Genomic DNA, 20,717 nt, shown 5'->3' with positions numbered 1-20,717 from the left:
TGATTCAAGATGGTCGCCACAGCTAATGGACTTTTGGCAAACACAAAAGTGGCTATAAATCAGTCAGTTCGACCAATATTGGGCTAAAATTTGGTGTGGTTGTAGCTGAGAGTCGTAGCAACACAAACTCAGAGTGCTAAAACATCACAACAAAGCTTTGGTGTCGGTGAGCGACATCCAATCATTACCAACTCGAACGTACATTGAAATGATTATTTTCCAAACATGATGTGACTTCAATATCTCTGAAAAGGACAAAAATGACAATTAACATTTATTTGTGATTTATGACTCAAGCAAGAGGCCCCTACTTGAGCTGCTTCTGTATTTTAAGTTCAAGTATCTTTATTATCCCCAAGGGGCAGTTAGTTTTACAGTCAGTAGATAAAAAACATCCACACTACACATTAAGACATTAAAATAATACGAGAGTCATCAATGTTCATTGAGAAGCCTGATCGATACAGGGATAAATGAGTTTTTCAGTCTGTTTGTTCAACATCTGGGCTGCAGATACCTGCGGCAGATGGAAGCAACCTGAACTCGCCATGGAGTGATGATCAGGATCTGCCAGACTCAGCCTGGCCTTGTTCACTGACCTCGTCTTCTGTAGGTCAGTGAGGTTCTGTAGGGATATGCCAGCAGTTCTGCTGCACATCCCCGAGAGTTTGTTCCTGTTCTTGCACGTCAAAAGTCCAAACCAACAGACGAAGGTGAAAGTGAAAAGAAACTCAATAAAGCGTTCTCATAAAAGTAGAATCAACATTAAAACCACAGAGCTTATGATAAAAATACATTCGCTGGTGAGCCTTTTTACAAAGTACAAAGTGAGTTCACATGGGGGTCAAAGGTCAGTGTGTCATCCAGAACAGTTCCCAGATATTTATAGTGATGCACCACCTCGACAGCTTCACTGTTAACGACCACAGGAGCTGCAACTGAAGAGTCTTCTCCTTTGTCTAAGTTGACTTTATTGGTTATTAAAGCTGGCAAAGTAAATAAATTACATTAAAAAAATTCAGACTGATTTTTCAGATTAAAAAAAGCAGATTTAAAACTCTTAAAAAAACAAACTATTTTAAAGCAACACGAGATAAGCTTAAGAAAAGTTTGCAAAGCCCCCTCGGAGACAGAAACTTCAGCTTTTTGTTGTCACGATCAGAGTTATAAATAACAAAATATTTCCAGACAGGTTTATTTTAGCTCACAGGTAAATTATTAGTTAATGTCTTTGTCTGATGGGCAGGCAGATAAATGATTACATGAGGTGATGAAAAGGAGAAATGACAACATCTGTGTTCAGTGATGCAGACCCGCCAACTGTTTCCGTTCAAACAGAACAGAGAAGTGCTGCGGTTCTTGTTCTACTGGAGGAACCCTGTGAGCTGTTGGTGAGGACGCTTTAAACATTTTACTGAAAAAACATGTCATTTATGCTGTTTTGTTGCAGATGTGTGAAATGGCCAGTGGGTTTGAAAACCAAAGGATTAAAAATAACTCGTTTGGTGTGACTTCCTGTTACTAATTTATTATCGTGGCTGTTTTTCCCGTTTCTGACAGTCATGTGTGTGATCATCACATTACTGAGTGTCCTCTTTATTTCACGTAAGTTGTCTCGTTGGACTTCGTGTCGAAATCTTCTTCAAAATTTCCTAATTTAAGTTAAATTCTGCCTCTGGTTCTGCAGGGACTCTGGCTGATTGTGCTGCTCATAACAACCTGCTCATCACGGCACCAAAAACGCTGCAGGCTCTGAGTGGCTCTTGTTTGCACATCCCATGTCACTTTAGCATTAAAAATAAAGAAGGCTTTAACAGTAGAAGTGTTGCTGGAGTGTGGATCAAAAGTGACCCAAGGTTTGCAACATTTCCAAACAATGTCATTTTCAACAGCAGTCGTTCAGTTAACGTCTATCCCATGGATATAACCGGAAACCTGAGTCAGAAAGACTGCAGCACTTTGTTCTCCGACCTAAACAAGAACTTTACAGACACTTACTTCTTCAGGATTGAGAGCAAACCTTTTATGGCAACAGCTGTTTGTGATTCTCTTCAGATAAAAGTAACAGGTAAGAGGTTTCTGTTAATGTTCTTAACGTCATTATAAAATAACAATAATGTGTTATGTGTTGTCACCATTGTATGTTCCCATACAATGGTGACTGCATTTAACCCATCGCACCTGGGATACACTCAGGTGGAGACGGGCAGCTATTGAAGGCGCCCGGGGAGCGATTGGGGATAGGGTGTCCTGCTCAGAGACATGAGATGTGCAATGACTGGGTATCGAGTCTGGGACTTTCGGGTCCCGAGTCGGCTGCCCTGCCTCTACCCCATTTCAGCCCCACAATATTATATGAATATTACAGTTTTTTCTTCACTAGCTCTCTAACGAGGCGCACACGTTCCTTCCCGCTTCCTGTTTTCCTCCGGCTTTATTTTAATTTTTTGCTCAGTCTGTGTATCGGAGCAGCTCCTACTTTTTTTACACATCTCCCGAAATGGAAACTACTGTTTTGGATCAGACCAACTGGACTTTCAACATATATTACAACTTCTTTTCAAGAAAGCGACAGGGTCCTGGAGAACCCTCATCTGCTCGGACGACACGCATGCAGCTGGATATCTCTCTGGGGGGGGTGTGCTCTGCTATTGACCGAGGATGCTGAAATTGACGATAATTGGATTTATAATAACAGTTTTCCTGTTTTTTAAATAGTTTAGATCCTGGTTTATCAACATACAAAGAAGCTCATTTGGACCTCGACAGGCTGCTGTCTATGTGAAGGTTCGTGCTGGAGGACTCCAAATCAGCTGCTTTACGAGCGAAACCGTAAGTTGGAAGTGATTTGAATCGCAGGCCACCTGCGGCTTTGGGACTCGTCAGCATGAAAAAACCATCTTGAAGAGGCTCGTAAGCACGGACCAGTGGAATGCACTCTAATCTGGCCACTTCGGACCTTGGAAAATTATCAGTACAGACTCTAAGGCTGACGGAAAATAGTCTGCCTGTGGTTATCTGAATCCCCGGTTGACCTCGGAACAGGCCGACTTATCAATTTCTCCTGAGAAATGTGTAAACTAATGGAAAGCTTCATCTATCGCAACCCCCATCCCTCCCCGCCTTCTGTGGAGAATTATTAGAACCGTGTCGGCTGACCACCATCTTATCAGGACAATGGACTATCTAAGGCTTCATGGACCACCTCGTTGTAAATGCATAATGTCTTAAATCTTGCCCTGTAAGGACAAGGTGTGAAGAGATCTTTTTTGTAATGTCACCACCCCTCTCCTCATGGCTTTGTCCCTTTTTCTATCTAAATAAAAAAAGTATTCTAAATAAGAATAAGAAGGCCGCGCTTTATAGCCGCAGCTTTGTGCACTCGATCCATCTTTTGGACAACTGTACGGACATGTTCTCATTGTATCTCAGTGCAGTGATAATAAAGTTTATTCTGATTCCATCAATATTGCATTAATTTTTTATTCGCTCTCTAATTGTCATGTCAGCTGATTTGAGAAACGATGACTTCTTTCTTCACGTCTTTGTTTTGTATTTGCAAATTTAGATTTAAAACGCCGCTAACTGTATCATGTATGTTTTGTTATAAAATGTGAAATCCCAGATTCTGCCTGGAGTCCCAGCATTGAAGTCTCAGGTGATCTGAAGGAGGAGGAGTCTGTCTCCATCACCTGCTCAGCTCAGACTCCCTGTCCACACTCACCTCCTGAACTCACCTGGAGTCTCCAACAAGACTCTCAGAGAACAGAGAAGAACACAGATGGAACATTTACAACTAAAATCCAGGAGAACATCACTCTGTCAGACACACATGATGGAGACAACATCAGATGTTCTGTCAGATATCCTGTGGATGGAGGGAACCGTAAGAAGACAGCAGAAACAAATCTGACTCTCAGTGTTTCCTGTAAGTGATCCTGTGGACCCGTCACGGTTCAGCTGGTTCTGATGAATGAAGTTAATGTGTGACCCGTTCTCCTCAGATGCTCCTAAAGACACCTCAGCATCCATCAGTCCATCAGGTGTGGTGTCAGCAGGTACCTGGGTGGAGCTGAGCTGCTCCAGCAGAGCAAAGCCTCCTGCCAGAACCTTCACCTGGTTCAGGAACAGCAAACCTGGACCTGTTCTTGTTTCTGAAGGTCAGGTTTACAGGTTCAACGTCTCTGAGGGAGGAGAGTTTTACTGTGTGGCTCTAAATGATCTGGGTAACCAGACGTCACCTGTGGTTCTTCTTAACTTAGAAGGTAAATATCGTCCTGCACTCACTCTGGTCACTTTAGTCTTTCTGCACTAACTTCTTTAACTTCAGCAGAGAAATCTTTGCCCTTGGTACCGATGGCTGCAGGAATTACTGGCATCGTTGTACTGATTGTGTTCATTTTGTGAGTATAATTCATAAATACCGCTAACAGGATCTATATGGTTGTATTTGGAGATGTTTTGGTAGCAATATTAAGTATTTATCCATATATGTACCCAGCACTTACAATATTTATAAGGATATGTACCTGTTACCTAGAGGGTAATTACTAAATTCATAGCTGGTGCATAGTGGGTACCTACCTGCTATTTACCAGTTATGTGCGTACTCTTATGTAAGTACCAAAAAAGTCCCTGAAATGTGCACATTAGGCACCCTGTATATGTGCTATATACATACTTGGTTGGTACGCTGTAAGTACCAAGAAAATACTAGGCAAGTACTTTGTACTCCATAGTACCAGGTACGTATCTGGCAGGGACCCTATAAGAACCAGGTAAATACCTAATACCTCTACTGGTTGAAACCAGGTAAGAACCCTCTAAAGTACCAGGTATGTTCTTAGTATGTACGAGATTAGATTAGACAGAACTTTATATATCCTTTGGGAAGATTTCTTCTGTGAAATAACTTCAGGTACTTACCTGGTCCTAAATAAACAAGTACCCTGTAAGTAATATTTGATGCCAGTAAGTAGTACCAGGTACCAGGTTCTTACAGGGTACCTGCCAAGTACAGTACAAAGTATATACCTGGTACTATGGAGTACAAACTTAGCATTTTACCCAAGGCTGTTTTGGTGCTGTGTAATTGTTTAAAACCAGATTTTTCAGTCTGATTTTAAACAATTACGTACACCAAGAAAACAGCCTTGGTAAGAGTTTGTCAGGACATTCTTTTAGCAATGATTCTTGTCTGTTTGTGATCCTCGAACTCCTGGACCTTACCGCTGCTTTCGACACCGTTGACCACAGTATCCTCATATCGCGGTTAGAACACTGGATGGGGATTACTGGTGCAGCATTAGAATGGGTCCATTCTTATCTGAGTGACAGGAGTTTTTGTGTTAATGTTGGTAATAGTTTATCTGCTTCAATGCCTCTTTCCTGCGGGGTCCCGCAAGGCTCTATTCTTGAACCCCTTCTGTTTTCATTGTCATCTCCTCCACTTGGGGTCTATCTTAAAGAAACATGGTCTTTTGTTTCATTGCTATGCTGATGATTGTCAGATTTATCTGCTCTTAAAACCAAACAGTTCATGCACAATTCACCCTCTGTTAAAATGTCTTGATGACATTACGGCATGGATGGCTTCAAACTTTTTAAGTTTCAACAGAAAACTGAAGTCATTGTGTTTAGCCCTAGCTCTACTGCCGTCTCTGTTAACCTGGACTCCCTTCAGCCATATCTTAAGTAGTCAAAGCTCAGGATGGTTTTAGACTCTGACTTTAAAGTTTAATAAACAGATTAACGCTGTTCTACAAAAAAGCTTCTTCCAGTTAAGGCAGACAGCTAAACTTAAGTCCGTGTTGACCAGTTCTGACCTTGAAAAAAATAGTCCATGCATTCGTTACAACCCGGCTACACTGCCCTAAACTTTGGAACAATCTGACCCCCAACATTAGACAGACCACTTCACTCCCTGCTTTTAAATCTCTCCTAAAAAAACACGCCTGTTTTCACTGATGTTAAACACGTTTGATTTAGTATTTCATCGTTTGTTTTTGTTTTATTCTTGATGCATTTAATTGCGGTACTTTTTTTTTCTTTCTTTAATTACGGTCTTGATCTTTTTCTTAAGCACTTTGGTAACAACCACCATTTTAAATGTGCTTTATAAATAAATTTGACTTGACTATTTTCTTGATGCCATGTACCTATCTGGTACAAACAAGGTATGTACCGGTACTAGATTTTGCACCACAGTACCAAGTACGTAGCTATAGTTTACTGGGCAAATACCCTTTAAATAAGTATAATGTAAGTACCCTTTAAGTACCAGTTATTTACCTACACAAGCAAGATAACATCCTTGTGCGAACTAAATTATCAGGTACAAACCTGGTACCTATCCAGTAATAATAGCTAGAATAAGTAGGTACCAGGTACATACTCAGAACGTGCCTGGCTGTATTATGTACTGGTACCAATATTTTTTAAACTGGAGACAGTTGTGTTGGATTTAACTTTGTTTTAATTTACAGAATTATCATGTATTTAAGGCGAGCTAAGAAGGAAAATCCATCGGTACAACAACGTCAGGTGAGAAAGTACTAAACGCAGTAAAAGTATTCTTCACGAGTCCAAGTGTCAAGAAACAGGAAACCTTAAGGAACGTTCTTTTCACTTCCAGATTTTTACACAAGTTCCTGTTTGTTTACATCATCAAACCAACAAAGAAGAAAGAGTTCAAAAGCCCACAGAAGAAGACGAAGAAATCCATTATGGAGAAATTCAATTCTCTAACCAGACGTCCGACCCGCCCTCCACCCACGAACACCAACAGGATGTCGTCTACACCCAAATTAGAGTAAACCCCTCAACGCAGACCGTTCCAGAAGATCTCTACGCCCAAGTGAAGAGAAAATGAATTCTCTTATTCTGTTATTCTTTCAATTCTGCTTTTAAAATGTCTCAACGTGGAAAAGTTTAGTTTGACAGATGTTACAAAATGCTGCTTTTGACTAAGTCCACTTTATTTCAGAGTACTGTAGTCGCGTAGTGCAAGTTCTGGATCAATTTAAAGCAGGGGTGTTCTTAAACTTCTTGCGTTCAGGGACCCTCTCATAACCCTCATGTTTATTACATAATTTTCTTTAGTTTGTCTCTAATGTAATGGAAATATTTGTGTAACATAAATACATAAGACCTATTCTTTAATAATGTCAATACAATTTTTATACTTTTAAACATGGGGTATTTTTAATTTAAGACAGTGTTAACTTTTTTTTTTTATTTCAACTTCCAAAAATTAGTTTTGAGAAAATAAACGGAATCAAAAAACACTTTAAAACTTTACCTATACACATAATGAGCACAATAAATGTATCGACGCTTGTTCAAATTATTATAGAAAACTCTTTACATAAACCTGAACAGAATCAGAACCGCGGTGGTCAATCCAAGTAACGGGGCTTCATTCGGAAACCGATCGATGCCGGAACACAAATAGTGGGCGGGGAAGTTCTGAGGGTCCGCCCCCAGAAAATTTAGAATAAAGCAGATTTTGATTTCCTGCATTTTGGTGTATTTAACAGGTTGTTAAACATCCATGTGCTTGTAAAAATAAAAAATATATATATTTTGCGGACCCCCAAGCACTGGCTCGCGGACCCCTGGGGAGAACCACTGATTTAAATGGATCATTAACTATTCCTTGATGTCCAATGAGCAAATGTGACAATTAATGCAACTCATTAAAAAAAACATTTTATTTGAGCTACCATTTAGCTCCTTTTAGCTGCTACTGTCACTTATGTATTTAAAATGTATAAAAATATGAATATATATATTTTTAAAAAGGAAAAAATGTAGATTGGGAGTTAATGTCTTACAGTTTTACAAGTTAAATTCAAAACAAAACATCCAAATTGGTGCTTATTTGTGATTTTATTTAACATTCAATCATTATTTTTGCATAAATGTCATTTATATGAACAAATAAAACCCCAGAAATCAAAAGCAAAACGTTCAATAGTTTTCAATTGGTCATGTTTAAAAACAGTGAAAAATAATAAAACGCTTCGATTTTTAATAACAGCACATTTCTTTTGCGTGATACACACATTTATCCTCGTACAGCTAAAATACGTTTTCAACGTCGATATATAAAATAAACTCAAGAATAATCTAAATTTATGGTAATGTTAGAACAAGAGATTCACCCTTTTTTTTTATTTTACAGAAATAATCGAGAGTTAAACAGATAACCTTTAATCATTTATACAAGTTTGTTTATTACCTTTTGTTGATTTTATTGATTTATTGATAACGTCTGCTTTGGTTTGGATCCAGACTGACACCAACTAAAACACGCTGAACAAAACCAAAGCTAAAGGCTAAACACAGATTAACCTGAGTTTTATAAGGAAGTCCTTAATAGTTAAAAAGTCAAACAGTTGTTTTTTTTGTGTTACTGCCTTCAACACGTCACAGAAACACCTTTCAGTGCGGTTTTTTTCTTCTCGCTTGTTGCTGCCGAAGGTTTAGATTTCAGGAGCTGAAGTCCAACCTTCGTCTTTTAGATCAGAGCTGCAGGATTCACATAAAACCAGGCTCAGTCATTTATTAAATGCAATAAAGATCCACTTAAAGACGGAGAGGAGTAAAACGTACACACCTGAAGCGAGTGGAGTTTACATATCCGGTTCTGCAGAGAGAGAGAAAGAATATGAGTTTTATTCACCGTCCATAAAGTTCTTCTGCCAGGACTTTTGGTATTTGTGCAGTTTTAACTTTTTGAAATATTCAGCTTTCTCTCATAGAAAATGAACGGCGCTCTCTTCACATCAAACCAGGGGTGCCCACACTTTTTCAGCATGAGAGCTACTTTTAAAACGACCAAGTCAAAGTGATCTACTGGTCACTTTGAGGCCCCGTACACACGAGAACAACCTCTGGAAACGTTTGTGTGTTTTCAATGTTTAGTGGGGGTAAAGAACAAAAAGCGAGCGGGTTTACATGAAAACGCTGTAGTTTCCATGTCAGTCAGGTTGCCAGATAAGAAATTATGAACTACAGTTCTGTGGCAACAAAAAAAATCATTAAATCATATCATCTGGACAGATTCTTCTTGGAAGAAATGTTTTGTCTTTCACCCGAAAGATTCGGAGTAATCAAACGCAGATTGAAATTGACATGAACAAAACACGAAGTAAAGGAAGTTCTTCTTCTTCGTTGGTTTTACAGCGGATCGCATCCACTCTGTTGCATTACCGCCTCCTCGAGACTGAACCTCACGCCAAACTTTCCGTAACGACGTGAAACGTAAATCTGTCAATCTGAGTTCGATTACGCCGCGGCTTTCTCAAGGACCTGGATATTTGAAACACGCACACAGAAAAAAAATAATAATTTTGGAATTGAAATTGAATTATAGAACTGAAAATGAAAGTAGTCAAACTGAAATTTCAATACAATGAAATACAGTTTCAGAACAAATTAATTCAGTTTCAAACCATTAAATTCAGTTTCGAGAGAAATCCATTTTCAAACCAATGGATTTAACTTCAAATGACGTGAACACAGATTCGGTCTGAGCAATTCAAATCCAGTTTCTGATGGTCCATAAAACTTGTGCTGATTTTGAGTTAGATGTTTGTAAGAGGATGGAGAGACTACTAAAAGGGGAAAAAATAAAACAACATACAGTAGTCCCTCACTTATCACGGGGGTTATGTTCCAGACACCCCCTGCAAAGTAGGGGCATTATATTTATTTGAGTATTTATATATATTTTAAGGCTTTAAAAACCCTTCCCACACGTTTGCAATGTTCTTAATGTTCTAAACTCTCTAGAAGAGCACAGGAAAGAGAGCAGACACTGATGCTACGGTTACAGACAATCAGCGCTTGGGGGCAGACTGGTCATCGGGAGCACCGGGACATATTCCCGGTGGCCTGGCCCGCTCAGTGATTGCCGAAGAGAACAAAAGGCTCAGTTTGGGTCGCACTTGATTATTTTAAATAAACAATCTATGCCACTCACTCTGGTATCTGCCTCACTGAAGCTCCCACAACAGCGATGGGGAAAGTCAGACCCCGCCCCCTCCTTTCTCTTTCTGAGGCTGTCTGTCACAGCAGAGCAGACACACAACAGGTTGCGCGCTCACCTGTTTTGTATCTGCTCTGCTGTGACACACAGCCTCAGAAAGAGAAAGGAGGTGGCTCCTCTGCAATCACTGAGCGGGCCAGGCCACCGGGAAATGTCCCGGTGCTCCCGATGGCCAGTCTGCCCCTCAGCACAGCTCTGGTTGGTCACCTTCCATCAGTCAGCCAGTCGTGTGTCATGTACAATCTTATGTTGAAAACCCGTGAAAGAGTGAGTCGAACCGCGAAATATCGAGGGATTACTGAATTTCACGTTTTATTACAGGTATCAGATACAAAGCTGAGCTTTATAAAATGGGCTTAAACTGGGCCCTCACTGTCCTTTCCCTCATCGTTTCTTCCAAGTTAGAACTTCTTGCATTTGACTTTTCAATATGAAGAAAACACTGAAGCTCTCATTTACTGCCTCTCATAAATACCAGGACAAGAATGATCTTCAGTTTTACAGTGTTGTCTCAACTTCTTGTGGCATAAAAGAAGCATTGAGCACGTACCCCACTCGTATATCTTGGTGTCGTCTACGTGGGTCACTCTGCATTTAAACCGGTCTCCTTCCTTTGGAGTGAAGGGCACATGTCTGGTCAGGTGGTAGTGCCAGTTCTCCTCGAAGGCCAGGTCGGTTTGATTGGACCCGGGGATCTCCACATCGTTCTTCAGCAGTTCGATGCGGATCTCCGGCGGGTGGAAGCCGCTGACGTGGCAGATTAAGACGTTGGCTTTCCCGAACTCTCCCGGGTTGCGGCTGTAGACCTGGACCTTTGGTGAAGCTGAGAACAAAAAACAGGAACACTGTAAGACTTCTAGACCAAACGGTCTCACTATGTTTTACCCCAACACAAATGTGGATCAATCGTGTCAATAAACGGCATTCAGAAAACTTTTCAAAGAATGATTTTGCAGTTATTTGTTTCTGCAGATTTCTTAACAACAATAATTCTCTTTACCTTTTGACAGCAGGAGAGCCGGTTCTCCTGGTGCCAATGGATAAACAAAATGTGTTTCGTCTAAAGTTTAGACTGTTTTTAATTTTCAGTTTGAACATTATGTTGGCTCAAAAAGCTAAAAACAGCTTAAGAATTATTTATTCATTTCAAGAAGCTCGGCGACCAATATCACTGGGTGTACTTTTATTTTTAGTACTTTTAATACAATTATTACTGAAAAAACTTTGCACTATAATTATGGTATTGATTTAGCCTTTAACACATCCTCTACAGTCACAATAAACAATAACTCAATAACTCCACCATGTCAAGTCAAGGGGCCTCCAACCCATTTTTCTTAAAGATTCACGCTGCTCGCTCCCTCACTATCCATCCTTCGGTTCAAACAGTCTTATACTGCCATCTGGTGGCCAAAAAAAGGTACTACACACAAAACAAATTCTTAAATTTGACAATTATTAATTATTGTCAAATTTCAAACAATATTATCGTTTATCGCAATAATTTCTGAGACAATTAATCATCCAGCAAAATTTGTTATCGTGACAGGCCTAGTCTCTACTCTGATTGTTAATGACCAACTTCCTGTAAATCAGACCAAATACTAGTAAAACCATCTGTTAAGCTTTAAAAAATATATTTCTAACATTGTACTAATGAAAGTAGCAAACCAAATAATACTCATTTAAACCATGATTCAGGAATATTAAAGGAACATTAAATGTGTTTTGTCCACCCAAAGATAAAGAAAATAGGAACTAAATAAAAATGTAGACTGTGCACTTTAATTCCAAGGTTTATCCACCTCACATAAACATTACAACAAAAGTTTTCTCTCATAGTTTTACTTTGACATCTCTAAGATGCTGCTTGTACGGTGATTATGACACCTGTTGGACGTGTCCAATCAGAGGACACTCTTTGTCTTAATGCCTCAAAGGTCGTGTTTTCTGGCCAGCTGAGAAGAAATGTGAAGCATTAAAACCGTCATTTAAAACCGTGGCCGTGCCTCAGATGAGAATAATGTTTATTATATTCACGGTGTGGAGCTGCACTCTGGGGACGATAGTTTACAGTAACTTGTACTTTTAGTCTGACTTGTACTCTTCCTCATTCCTAGAGAAAATTATATTATTTACCTTCAGACTTTATACAACCTTTAATATTTCCTGTTCTGCAGTAGCAGCGCAACACATTTTATGACAGAAAAGCAGATAACATAATCATTGATCATTAAAAAGCCACACTGCATTAACTTTCCCCATTTGACACTTTTTTGGAGTCTGGTAACTTGGACCGTTTTGTTCCCACCACGGCAGCCGCCCCGTTGTTGATGGTTTAATCTACTGGAGTACATTTTAGAAAAGTCTAGCATTTTTTTAACTTTTAAACATTTGTTATGATGCGTAACCATAACAACAAGGTGTTTTTTACAACTGGGAGCAGCTGATTAACATCTCAAAGCTCAAATAATGCTTCAACTACACCCCCAAATCCCAAATGAGTTGAAAAGGAGGCGCCGTGGATGCATTCCCGTCTACCTGGAGGCGGTGCTTGAGAGCCTGACCACTGACATCTTGGAAGTGGCGGGAAACGTAGCTCGTGACAGTGGGAGGATCGAGATCGTCCCCCGGCACCTGCACTTTTGTCCACAGCGACGAGGGGCTAAGCCGGTGGGAGGAATGGCCATCGCTGAGGGAGGAGTTCTTCCCGGCATTCAGGCAGTCCTGCTGCCCAAAAGGACAGAGGTCTGCAGGGTCTGGGCGGAGGGATCGGCATCTGCAGCCAGTTTTTTTAGATGCGCTGTGGGACTAAGAGATCCTTCCTGCCCACAGTCATCAGCATCTACAACAACTCTAATGAAACCGGGATGAGCTGCATCAACAATTAATTTCCCTTTGAGGTTAATAAAGTATTTTTGAAATGAACTGAATTTAATTTAAGACTTTTAAAAAAATATCTAGCCCCAATTCACAACAAATGTCTCAAGGCACTGTACAAAAACATTCATATACATTAAAAAAAAGCCAATTAGTAAAAAGTTATCTAAGGAAGCCAGCAGACTATGTCGAATCTCCCATCCTGAGCAGCACACAGGCGACAGTGGGAAGGAAAAACTCCCTTTTAACAAGAAGAAGCCTCCAGCAGAACCGGGCTCAGGACAGGCAGCCATCCGCCTCGACCAGCTGGGGAACAAACTGTATATTGTCAGTGGTCACAGTATTAATTTGAAGTATATCTGGTTGTATCTGAATCCAATAAAACGTGTACCAGCAGGTTTGTGTTGTAAACATGAGTACAAAGTGACAACCTCTAAGTACAAGTTGGCAAAAGAATGACTTAACCACTCCCCACGGTAATGACAGGTACTTTCCTGTGCACCTTTATGACACTGTTTCCACACAAATAGTTTTTAAGACTGATTAAACATGGTACAATCTTTAAAAAACTCCCAAAATACAATAACTCATTACACTTCAATGGTAAAGTGCAGAGGAAAGTGATTTGACTTACTCAAAATGCTTTAAGCCACATAAAAACTGATGTACAGTTTTGTACAGAAATGTGAATAATCAATTTAAATGTCTATAATGTGTTTTATTTGAGCCTGATCCAGGTCGAATGAAGATCAAGAACATTTAAAATGTGTTTAAGCTTATTCGTTTGTTAGGAATTAATGTGACGTCACAGCGTCAACCATCATGACCCAAACTTCTCAAAGATTGTTCCTTTTGTTAATCTTAATGTTATCCGGTTTATTTTTTTAACAACTTGAACAAAGATTCAAGGTTATATTTATAGTGAGAGCTGACATTTGTTGCCAGCTTTTCCTTCTTCCTCCTGGCAGCCACGATCAAAACACGAAACGATAAATTTACCTTTTGTCGCCGAGGAGAAGTTCGAAAGGCAGAGAAGAACAGCGACGATCACGATCTCCTTCATGGTTTCTCCTCCTTCTGAAGACTTCTTGAGACAAAATAAATAAAACGTCTCCTACTTCGGACAAAATGGCCAAATAAAAGTACGCAGCGACCAAAATCGAAAGTAAAACGTTACAAGGCAGGCGTGACGTCGTTTAGCTAATCAAATCAGGCACCAGCTAACAGTAAGCCCCGCCCATGTGATCACGTGACGGCTGATTCAACCAATGATAAAATCAGGATGCGCTGTTGCTAGGTAGTGTTTATTTAAAGCAGTTTTTATTTATTTACCTGGACTTACTGTACACAAGCAAAAAGGCTCTTTTATGACCTCGCTCAGATAAAACAGCCCTCCAACGAACTGTTTGAGTAAATATGTATAGCTTTACTTAAATAGTTCTTACTTTACTTCTATTCTTTTTCATATTTTTGCTAATTCTCTGCTCCTAATAATGTTACTTTAAACTTAAATTTGATCTGAATATTATGCTATCCTTCTGTTAATGCAAATGTTGACCTGAGGAGGTATGGCAGAGGATTATTCACATGTTTATCATTTTGTAATTTGAGATTGTTATTTGTTCTTTTGTTATTGTGTTCAATAAAGTTAAAAATAGAAAGAAAGAAAAAGATAGAACTTATCTGTACATCCATAGTTATGATATCTATGATTATATGATATATATGGTATATATTTGTACCTCAGGACTTTTTCTCCTTCTTGTTTGTTTGGAGTTTTATTGGTGGAATTGGTGTGTTACCGCCCCTTAGTGGTAGAGAGTGGATACAGCAAGGTTTTCAATATGATAGTTTTCAAACAAAAAGCCCAGACAGAAAGATTTTAATAATAATAATAATGTCATCACAATGTCAGCACTGTATGTTTCCATACAATGGCGAAATTAGTCTCTGCATTTAACCCATCCACCACCAGGTGGTGCAGTGGGCAGCTATTGAAAGCGCCCAGGGGGCATTTTGGGGATGAGGCGTGCTGCCCAGAGACAAGTGGCTCATAGTTATATTGTTTTGTTTTTTGTGTGTGCCTTAAAAAAGTTGCTCATTTGTTGCATAAACCCAGATGTCCGGCTTGATGTCCTTCCTTTGGTTTGTAAATTCAACTGCTTACTGAATTATTTTGGTAAATTAAAAGTATATGATAGAAATAACTGAAACTTTAAACCCTAAAAAGGTACTTCAAAACTTAAAAGCATGAAATCTAACATAAAAGATGATCTGAACCATATCAAACGGTGCAGTTTGAAAGAGTTTACAAGATTCCCAGATATATTGATGTAAAATTATGAAACTGTGGTAAACAAATCACTTTAATCTGGATATTTTGTGCAACAAATCTTAATAAAACACATGAAAGCTGTCAAAAGTCTTCATCCTGAATGGCTCTTTTGTGGACTTCACTATTGACCTGTTTCAGCAACTTCGGCTGTTTCCACAGGTAAACAAACGTATGTGGAGGAAAAGGGGCCTACAGTTTATTTATTTATTTATTTTGGAGTGGCTATTGCCCCCTTTGGTCCCCCTTCTTTATGGTGCCCCTGCTAACTAAAATGTTCTGCCATTAATTAAACTATTGCAGTAATTATATAACACATTAACGGGAAAAAGCAACTGTTTGATTCCTTGTTGAACTTGTTCTTCTATTTTAAAACTTATAAAACTATTTCAGATTTGAGGTTGAGGAGTGGGTTATAGTTTTTACCATTATTCATAATGTCTAATACTCCTGCTGTCTTTAGACAGACTTTTAAAAAAAAACTATTTATGTCTCCAACAAAACTTGGTAACCAGTCGTCCCTCATGCTGGTTCTGGTTCTGCAGCATTCCTCACTGCTTCCTTTTGCAACAGGTCGTGTGTCTATCTGGAGAAACCTTACTCGTCTTGTTTGATGATATTTCCTGTTCTTTTGCCCTGCCTATTCTTTTTTTCCCTCGTAAACTCAAGTTTCCTTGATGAGGTTTCACAGATTTATTTCCTCTGTGCATGCAGATGGTTCAGGTGAGTAAGATTTTGATTTTCTCAAAAACTAGACGTACATGTTAAATATAGACAATAAAACAGAGCGCATGGACTCGTGTTATGAGATCACTCTACTAGTATTTTTGCTAGTCGGATGGTAAATAGACAGCTTACTACATGTATAAGTACATGTAAAGATATACGTTTATCTGGATAATTTGATGGTTTAAAAAAACAACACATCCTAATTAAAATATTAATTGAAACCTTCCAGTTGTTTATTTAGGAAGCTGAAACAGAATGTGAACGTCATAAAGCAGCAAATAGTTTGAAATAAACAGTTTTAAAATAATTTTTAGTGTTTTTGAAGAACGTTCACCTTTTAAGATAGAAAAACTGAAGCTTCTCTTTGCATTTTAGCTGCTCTGTCTCTTAAATCAGCTAAATATTGTTGTTTCATGCTAATACTTCTTGTTCATGTTAAATAAGAAGTTACATAGATGCTTTTTTCTGGAGGGTTGTGTCTGCATGTGTTCGTTTATCTGTTAGCATAATATCTCCAGAACGGATGGACAGATTTTAATGAAACTTTCTGAAATTATTCATTGGATGACGACTAGAACTGATTAATGTTTGGAGTAAACCCATCCCAAGACGGCTGTCACAGAGTAACACAAAAATGGATGTAACTCAGCTAATTGTATAAATATTGAGCTGAACTTTGGTGTGGTAGTAGCTGAGAGTCATTCACAATATGCTCTAGTGGTAACTGATCTGTGTTTAAAGGAGGTCCGAACATGTCTGGACCTTCTTTCTTTCTCATCTTAAGATCTTAAGACTAAAAATCTGACATGGAGGGTGATGGGCGATATCCGGGTTTATTAACCAATAACAGACTGATTATTATAGGAATTCAGTCATTAGGTTATTAAAGTTGTGCTCTCTTGGTTTATTAAATCTCAACACTTGAGGTCAGAATTTGTTAAATTACAGGGAAATTTCAATCATTATTTATACATAAAGAAATCAAATTTGCCTTTCTTAAATTCAATTACAAAAATAAACAAAATCAAAGTAAAAATCAACGACGAACAATAAAATCACCACAAGACTAAATAAACTAACACTAAGAATTTGGGGAATAATGTGAGAAATTGATCATGAAGATGTGCCTGACTATGACCTCTGACCTTTAGGTTGTTTACCAGACTCAAGTGCAAGTTAAAGTAGGTTTATTGCCATTCTCACCACATGTGGTACATGAGGTGGGACAAAATTATGTACTCAGGGTTCCAGTTACACCCAAAACAGCAAAAAATATAAAGTATAAAATGAAGTATATAAAGAAACAGTATATAGGATCTAAGATATAAGCTAAACAAACGCCAAACGGTACGCTAAAAGATCTAAGATATACCAACATTTTTCAGTCAGGTCATCTGGACAGTTTCTTTTTTTTTTGTGCTGAAATATTTCGCCTTCAATCCAGAAGGCTTCATCAGTCAAGGAAACACACAACACAAAACTGATTCTTCTCCCAACAGCTTACTCCAAAGTGGAACAAACCAGTTATGTTGGTGCTAAGATGGTGCTGTCATGTTCCTCAACCTCCTTCCTGAGGGGAGTGGGGCATAAAGTGAGTGTGCTGGGTGAGTGTGGTCCTTCATGATGCAGGTGGCTCTCTTCCTGCATTTAGAGGTGTAGATGTCTGTGATGGTGGGGAGACTAACTCCAACATCTTCTGTGCAGCCTTCACCACTCTCTGCAAAGCTTTTCTTTCTGCAGCTGTGCAGCCTCCATGCCACATGTTGATGCTGGAGCACAGGATGCTCTCCACTGCACACCTGTAGAAGGAGGTGAGAACTGAGCTTCCCAGACCAGCTCATCTCAGCCGCCTGAGGAAGTAGAGTCTCTGATGAGCTTTCTTGATCAGGCTGGTGGTGTTGTTGCTCCAGCTGAGGTTGTCATGCAGGTGTACACCCAAGTACTTATAGCTGGAGACCACTTCCATGGCAGATCCTTCTATGATCGGGGGGAGGGGGGACGGGGGTTTGCTCCGTCAGAAATCCACAACCATCTCCTTCATCTTCTTCACATTGATGTGGAGGCTCTCCAGGTGTTCCACCTGTAGCTGGACTCATCATTTTTGATGCATCCCACCATCGTTGTATTGTCTGCAAACTTTACAATATGACAGCCTGGATGGGTAGGTGCGCAGTCATATGTGAGCAGAGTGAACAGGAGTGGGCTCAACACACAGCCCTGAGGGGAGCCAGTGCTGAGGGTTATGGTGGAGGAAGAAAAGTTGTGGATCGTATATAAACTATACTGTGTCACACAAAGTTTCTTTCAGTTCATCTGTTTTCCCCGTCCTGATGTGTTCGTCTGATGTCCGTCTTTGTTTATTTCTGAGCAAAGAAAACAACAAGTTTGCTCAGTTACAATTTTTGTTAGAAGCAAAGTAGAGTTCTAGTAACTACAGAAGATAAAACGTTGTTTATCTCACTGTGAGACACATTTTTGGCTTAAAGTGTAAGTCTGCTGAAGGTTGCTGATTATCCACACATTCTCATCAGCTGACACACCAACCCTGAAGCAGTCACAGTGACTTTCAGCTACCTCGGGCAGTGCCTGGCTAGTCCTCTCCTCGTGGTGTACCCTGGTCTGATTGGCCAGCAGAACCCTGGAAAAACAAGTGAGCTTGAGCCCTCAACACTGACCCAGTAAGGAGCTGAGACCTGGTGACATGATGCAACTTTGGGTCTGTTTGCAACTTTTAGCTGATGCAAACTGATAAATCATTTCCTGGCTTGCAGTGATAATAAATGACTTGATCTGGTCACATTAAATAACTTCTCTGCACCAAAATCTCATGCGAACTATTTATCAAATAGTTAAACTTTGTCTAAATTTATGCGCGTATAAAAGCCAAAATAATTCCTGCTCAAAGAGTTAATTTAGCCTGAAATAAAAGATAATTAACCCCTGACTGATTGGTTAATGTTTAGATTGTTCTTTATTCTTTTAGTAATTACTTGACTACTTTTTCAAACTAGTTATTCTCCAAATTATTATCCTTAATCATAGTGTCACACTTCTTCCTCCAATCACTCATATGTGCTACATTTTAACAAGAAAGTACCAGTAACGATCAATCCTTTAGGGATCTAAAGTAGAATATTGACTCAATTCAATTAATTTATCTAAACCAAAAATAATAGTTTGGACAGAAGGTTGATTAGGATTTACTCCTGCAAGGTCTTAGTTTTGGAATTTGGATAAGGATGTTAATAGTTCTGCCAGATTGTGAGTTTATTTTCATAAGACAACAGGTGAGGACCAGTAGTACAAGTACAAAAAATTGACATAACTCAGTTATTTTTACAGCTACTGAGCTGAAATTTAGTGTTGGAGTAGCTAAGATTCATCAACAACACATACTCTGAGCACTAACTGATCACGTGAGTGCTTTGTCAAAGCTTTGGCATGCAAGACGGCAGGTGTTGTACATTCTTTACATTTTATTTGTTTTACTTGAATAGTTATAAGATGCCAGTGGGTTCATTCCTCATTCATAAGTCAGCAAATGACTTGGCTGGATGTGAAGACAGGCAGCAAAGAAGGAGTTTCTTACTGACAGGATGAACAATTGTCTGTTGCCTTTAGGTGTCACCTTAAATTAGGAACCTGTTAGATCAATCTAATTGGTTATGTTATTAAGAAATGACAGTGTAAATGTGCAACAGAGGAACAAACTACCAAAGTTCACTTCAATACTGGGGTTTCAAAATACACTTTTACTCATTTACTGCTCAGCTTCTCTGGGAAAGTTCATTACAGGGTGTTGAAAGGAAGGATCTGACCAGTTGTTGAACCTTGGTAGCTTTTGTCCGGGTCATGGAACAGTGGACCAGTGGACCAGTGGACCAGTGGACCAGTGGACCAGGTCTTCCCCTTTGCAGAGATCCTAAAGGGGGTCAAAGAGTTAATCGTCCAGTGACAGTCCATGTGTGTATTGTTGACTGTGTTCCCTTATTAGTGGGAGGTTCCTCAAGAGATATGGAGTGTTGAGGTGACATTTACCATGGTTGTCCATTTGGTTATCCATACCCTGAATAACCAAAGCAAGTGCTTTGTCTATATTCTCAAAGCCTATATTCTGGGCCAAGATGGGGTAGAGATAGGGCAGCTGACTTGGGACCAGAAAGTTGCAGTTTGACTCTCAGCCATTCCCAGATGTTGCAGTGTCTCTGAGCAAGACATCCAATCCCTAATTGCTCCCTGGGTGCTTACATAGCTGCCTACTGCTCCACCTGGGCACATCCCAAGTGCGATGGGTTAAATGCAGAGAACCAATTTCGTCATTGCCTGGGAACGTACAATTACAACATATATAGCACTATATTCTATATTCTCGGCACAAAGTTGAGATTGTTTCCAGGGCAAGATCCTCCAGAGCTACCTCTCTGTTGTGTCCATGGTCATGATCTCAAGGCACAATTACAGAGTAGAGATTCCTAATGGGTGCTGTTTCCAAAGCAGATAATGATGGAGATTATTTGGTTCTGATGACATAAGCCATGATCTTCAGCATGAGAGTCAGCTCCTCCAACTTTGATATCATGTTTCTCAATTGGACAAGTTTGAATGCTCCCTCTTGGTTGGGGGGTGAGTCTTTGCTTTATCAATGATGGCAGGAGGGAGCGAGAGATTCACTGGTGGGCTTTGGGTATACAATGAAACTTTTGATTGATCGGTCCATTTACT

At 39.5% G+C, this 20,717-nt stretch overlaps 2 protein-coding genes across 2 annotated transcripts; one reads left to right on the top strand and one right to left on the bottom strand.

Annotated features, from left to right (window-relative positions):
- The first annotated feature begins 1,354 nt into the window (after positions 1-1,354).
- Positions 1,355-4,407, top strand: LOC119426435 (vascular cell adhesion protein 1-like). Its single transcript, XM_037693997.1, has 6 exons — positions 1,355-1,391; positions 1,561-1,605; positions 1,688-2,068; positions 3,626-3,928; positions 4,005-4,265; positions 4,334-4,407. Exons 2-6 carry the CDS (start codon positions 1,563-1,565, stop codon positions 4,405-4,407), a joined length of 1,062 nt encoding a protein of 353 aa, XP_037549925.1. The 5' UTR covers positions 1,355-1,391; positions 1,561-1,562.
- A 3,471-nt stretch (positions 4,408-7,878) lies between these two features.
- LOC119426498 (beta-2-microglobulin) lies at positions 7,879-14,150 on the bottom strand. Its single transcript, XM_037694055.1, has 4 exons — positions 13,934-14,150; positions 10,605-10,877; positions 8,621-8,650; positions 7,879-8,532 (listed from the first exon to the last, which is right to left on the bottom strand). The coding sequence occupies exons 1-3, from the start codon at positions 13,995-13,997 to the stop codon at positions 8,637-8,639; spliced, it is 351 nt and encodes a 116-aa protein (XP_037549983.1). The 5' UTR covers positions 13,998-14,150; the 3' UTR covers positions 7,879-8,532; positions 8,621-8,636.
- Positions 14,151-20,717: the final 6,567 nt, after the last annotated feature.

Source organism: Nematolebias whitei, chromosome 20 (genome assembly GCF_014905685.2).
Source record: "Nematolebias whitei isolate Nwh7 chromosome 20, NemWhi1, whole genome shotgun sequence".
Lineage (NCBI taxonomy): Eukaryota > Metazoa > Chordata > Actinopteri > Cyprinodontiformes > Rivulidae > Nematolebias > Nematolebias whitei.
Note: the sequence above shows the minus strand (reverse complement) of the source record. Positions and strands in the feature narration are given on the sequence as shown.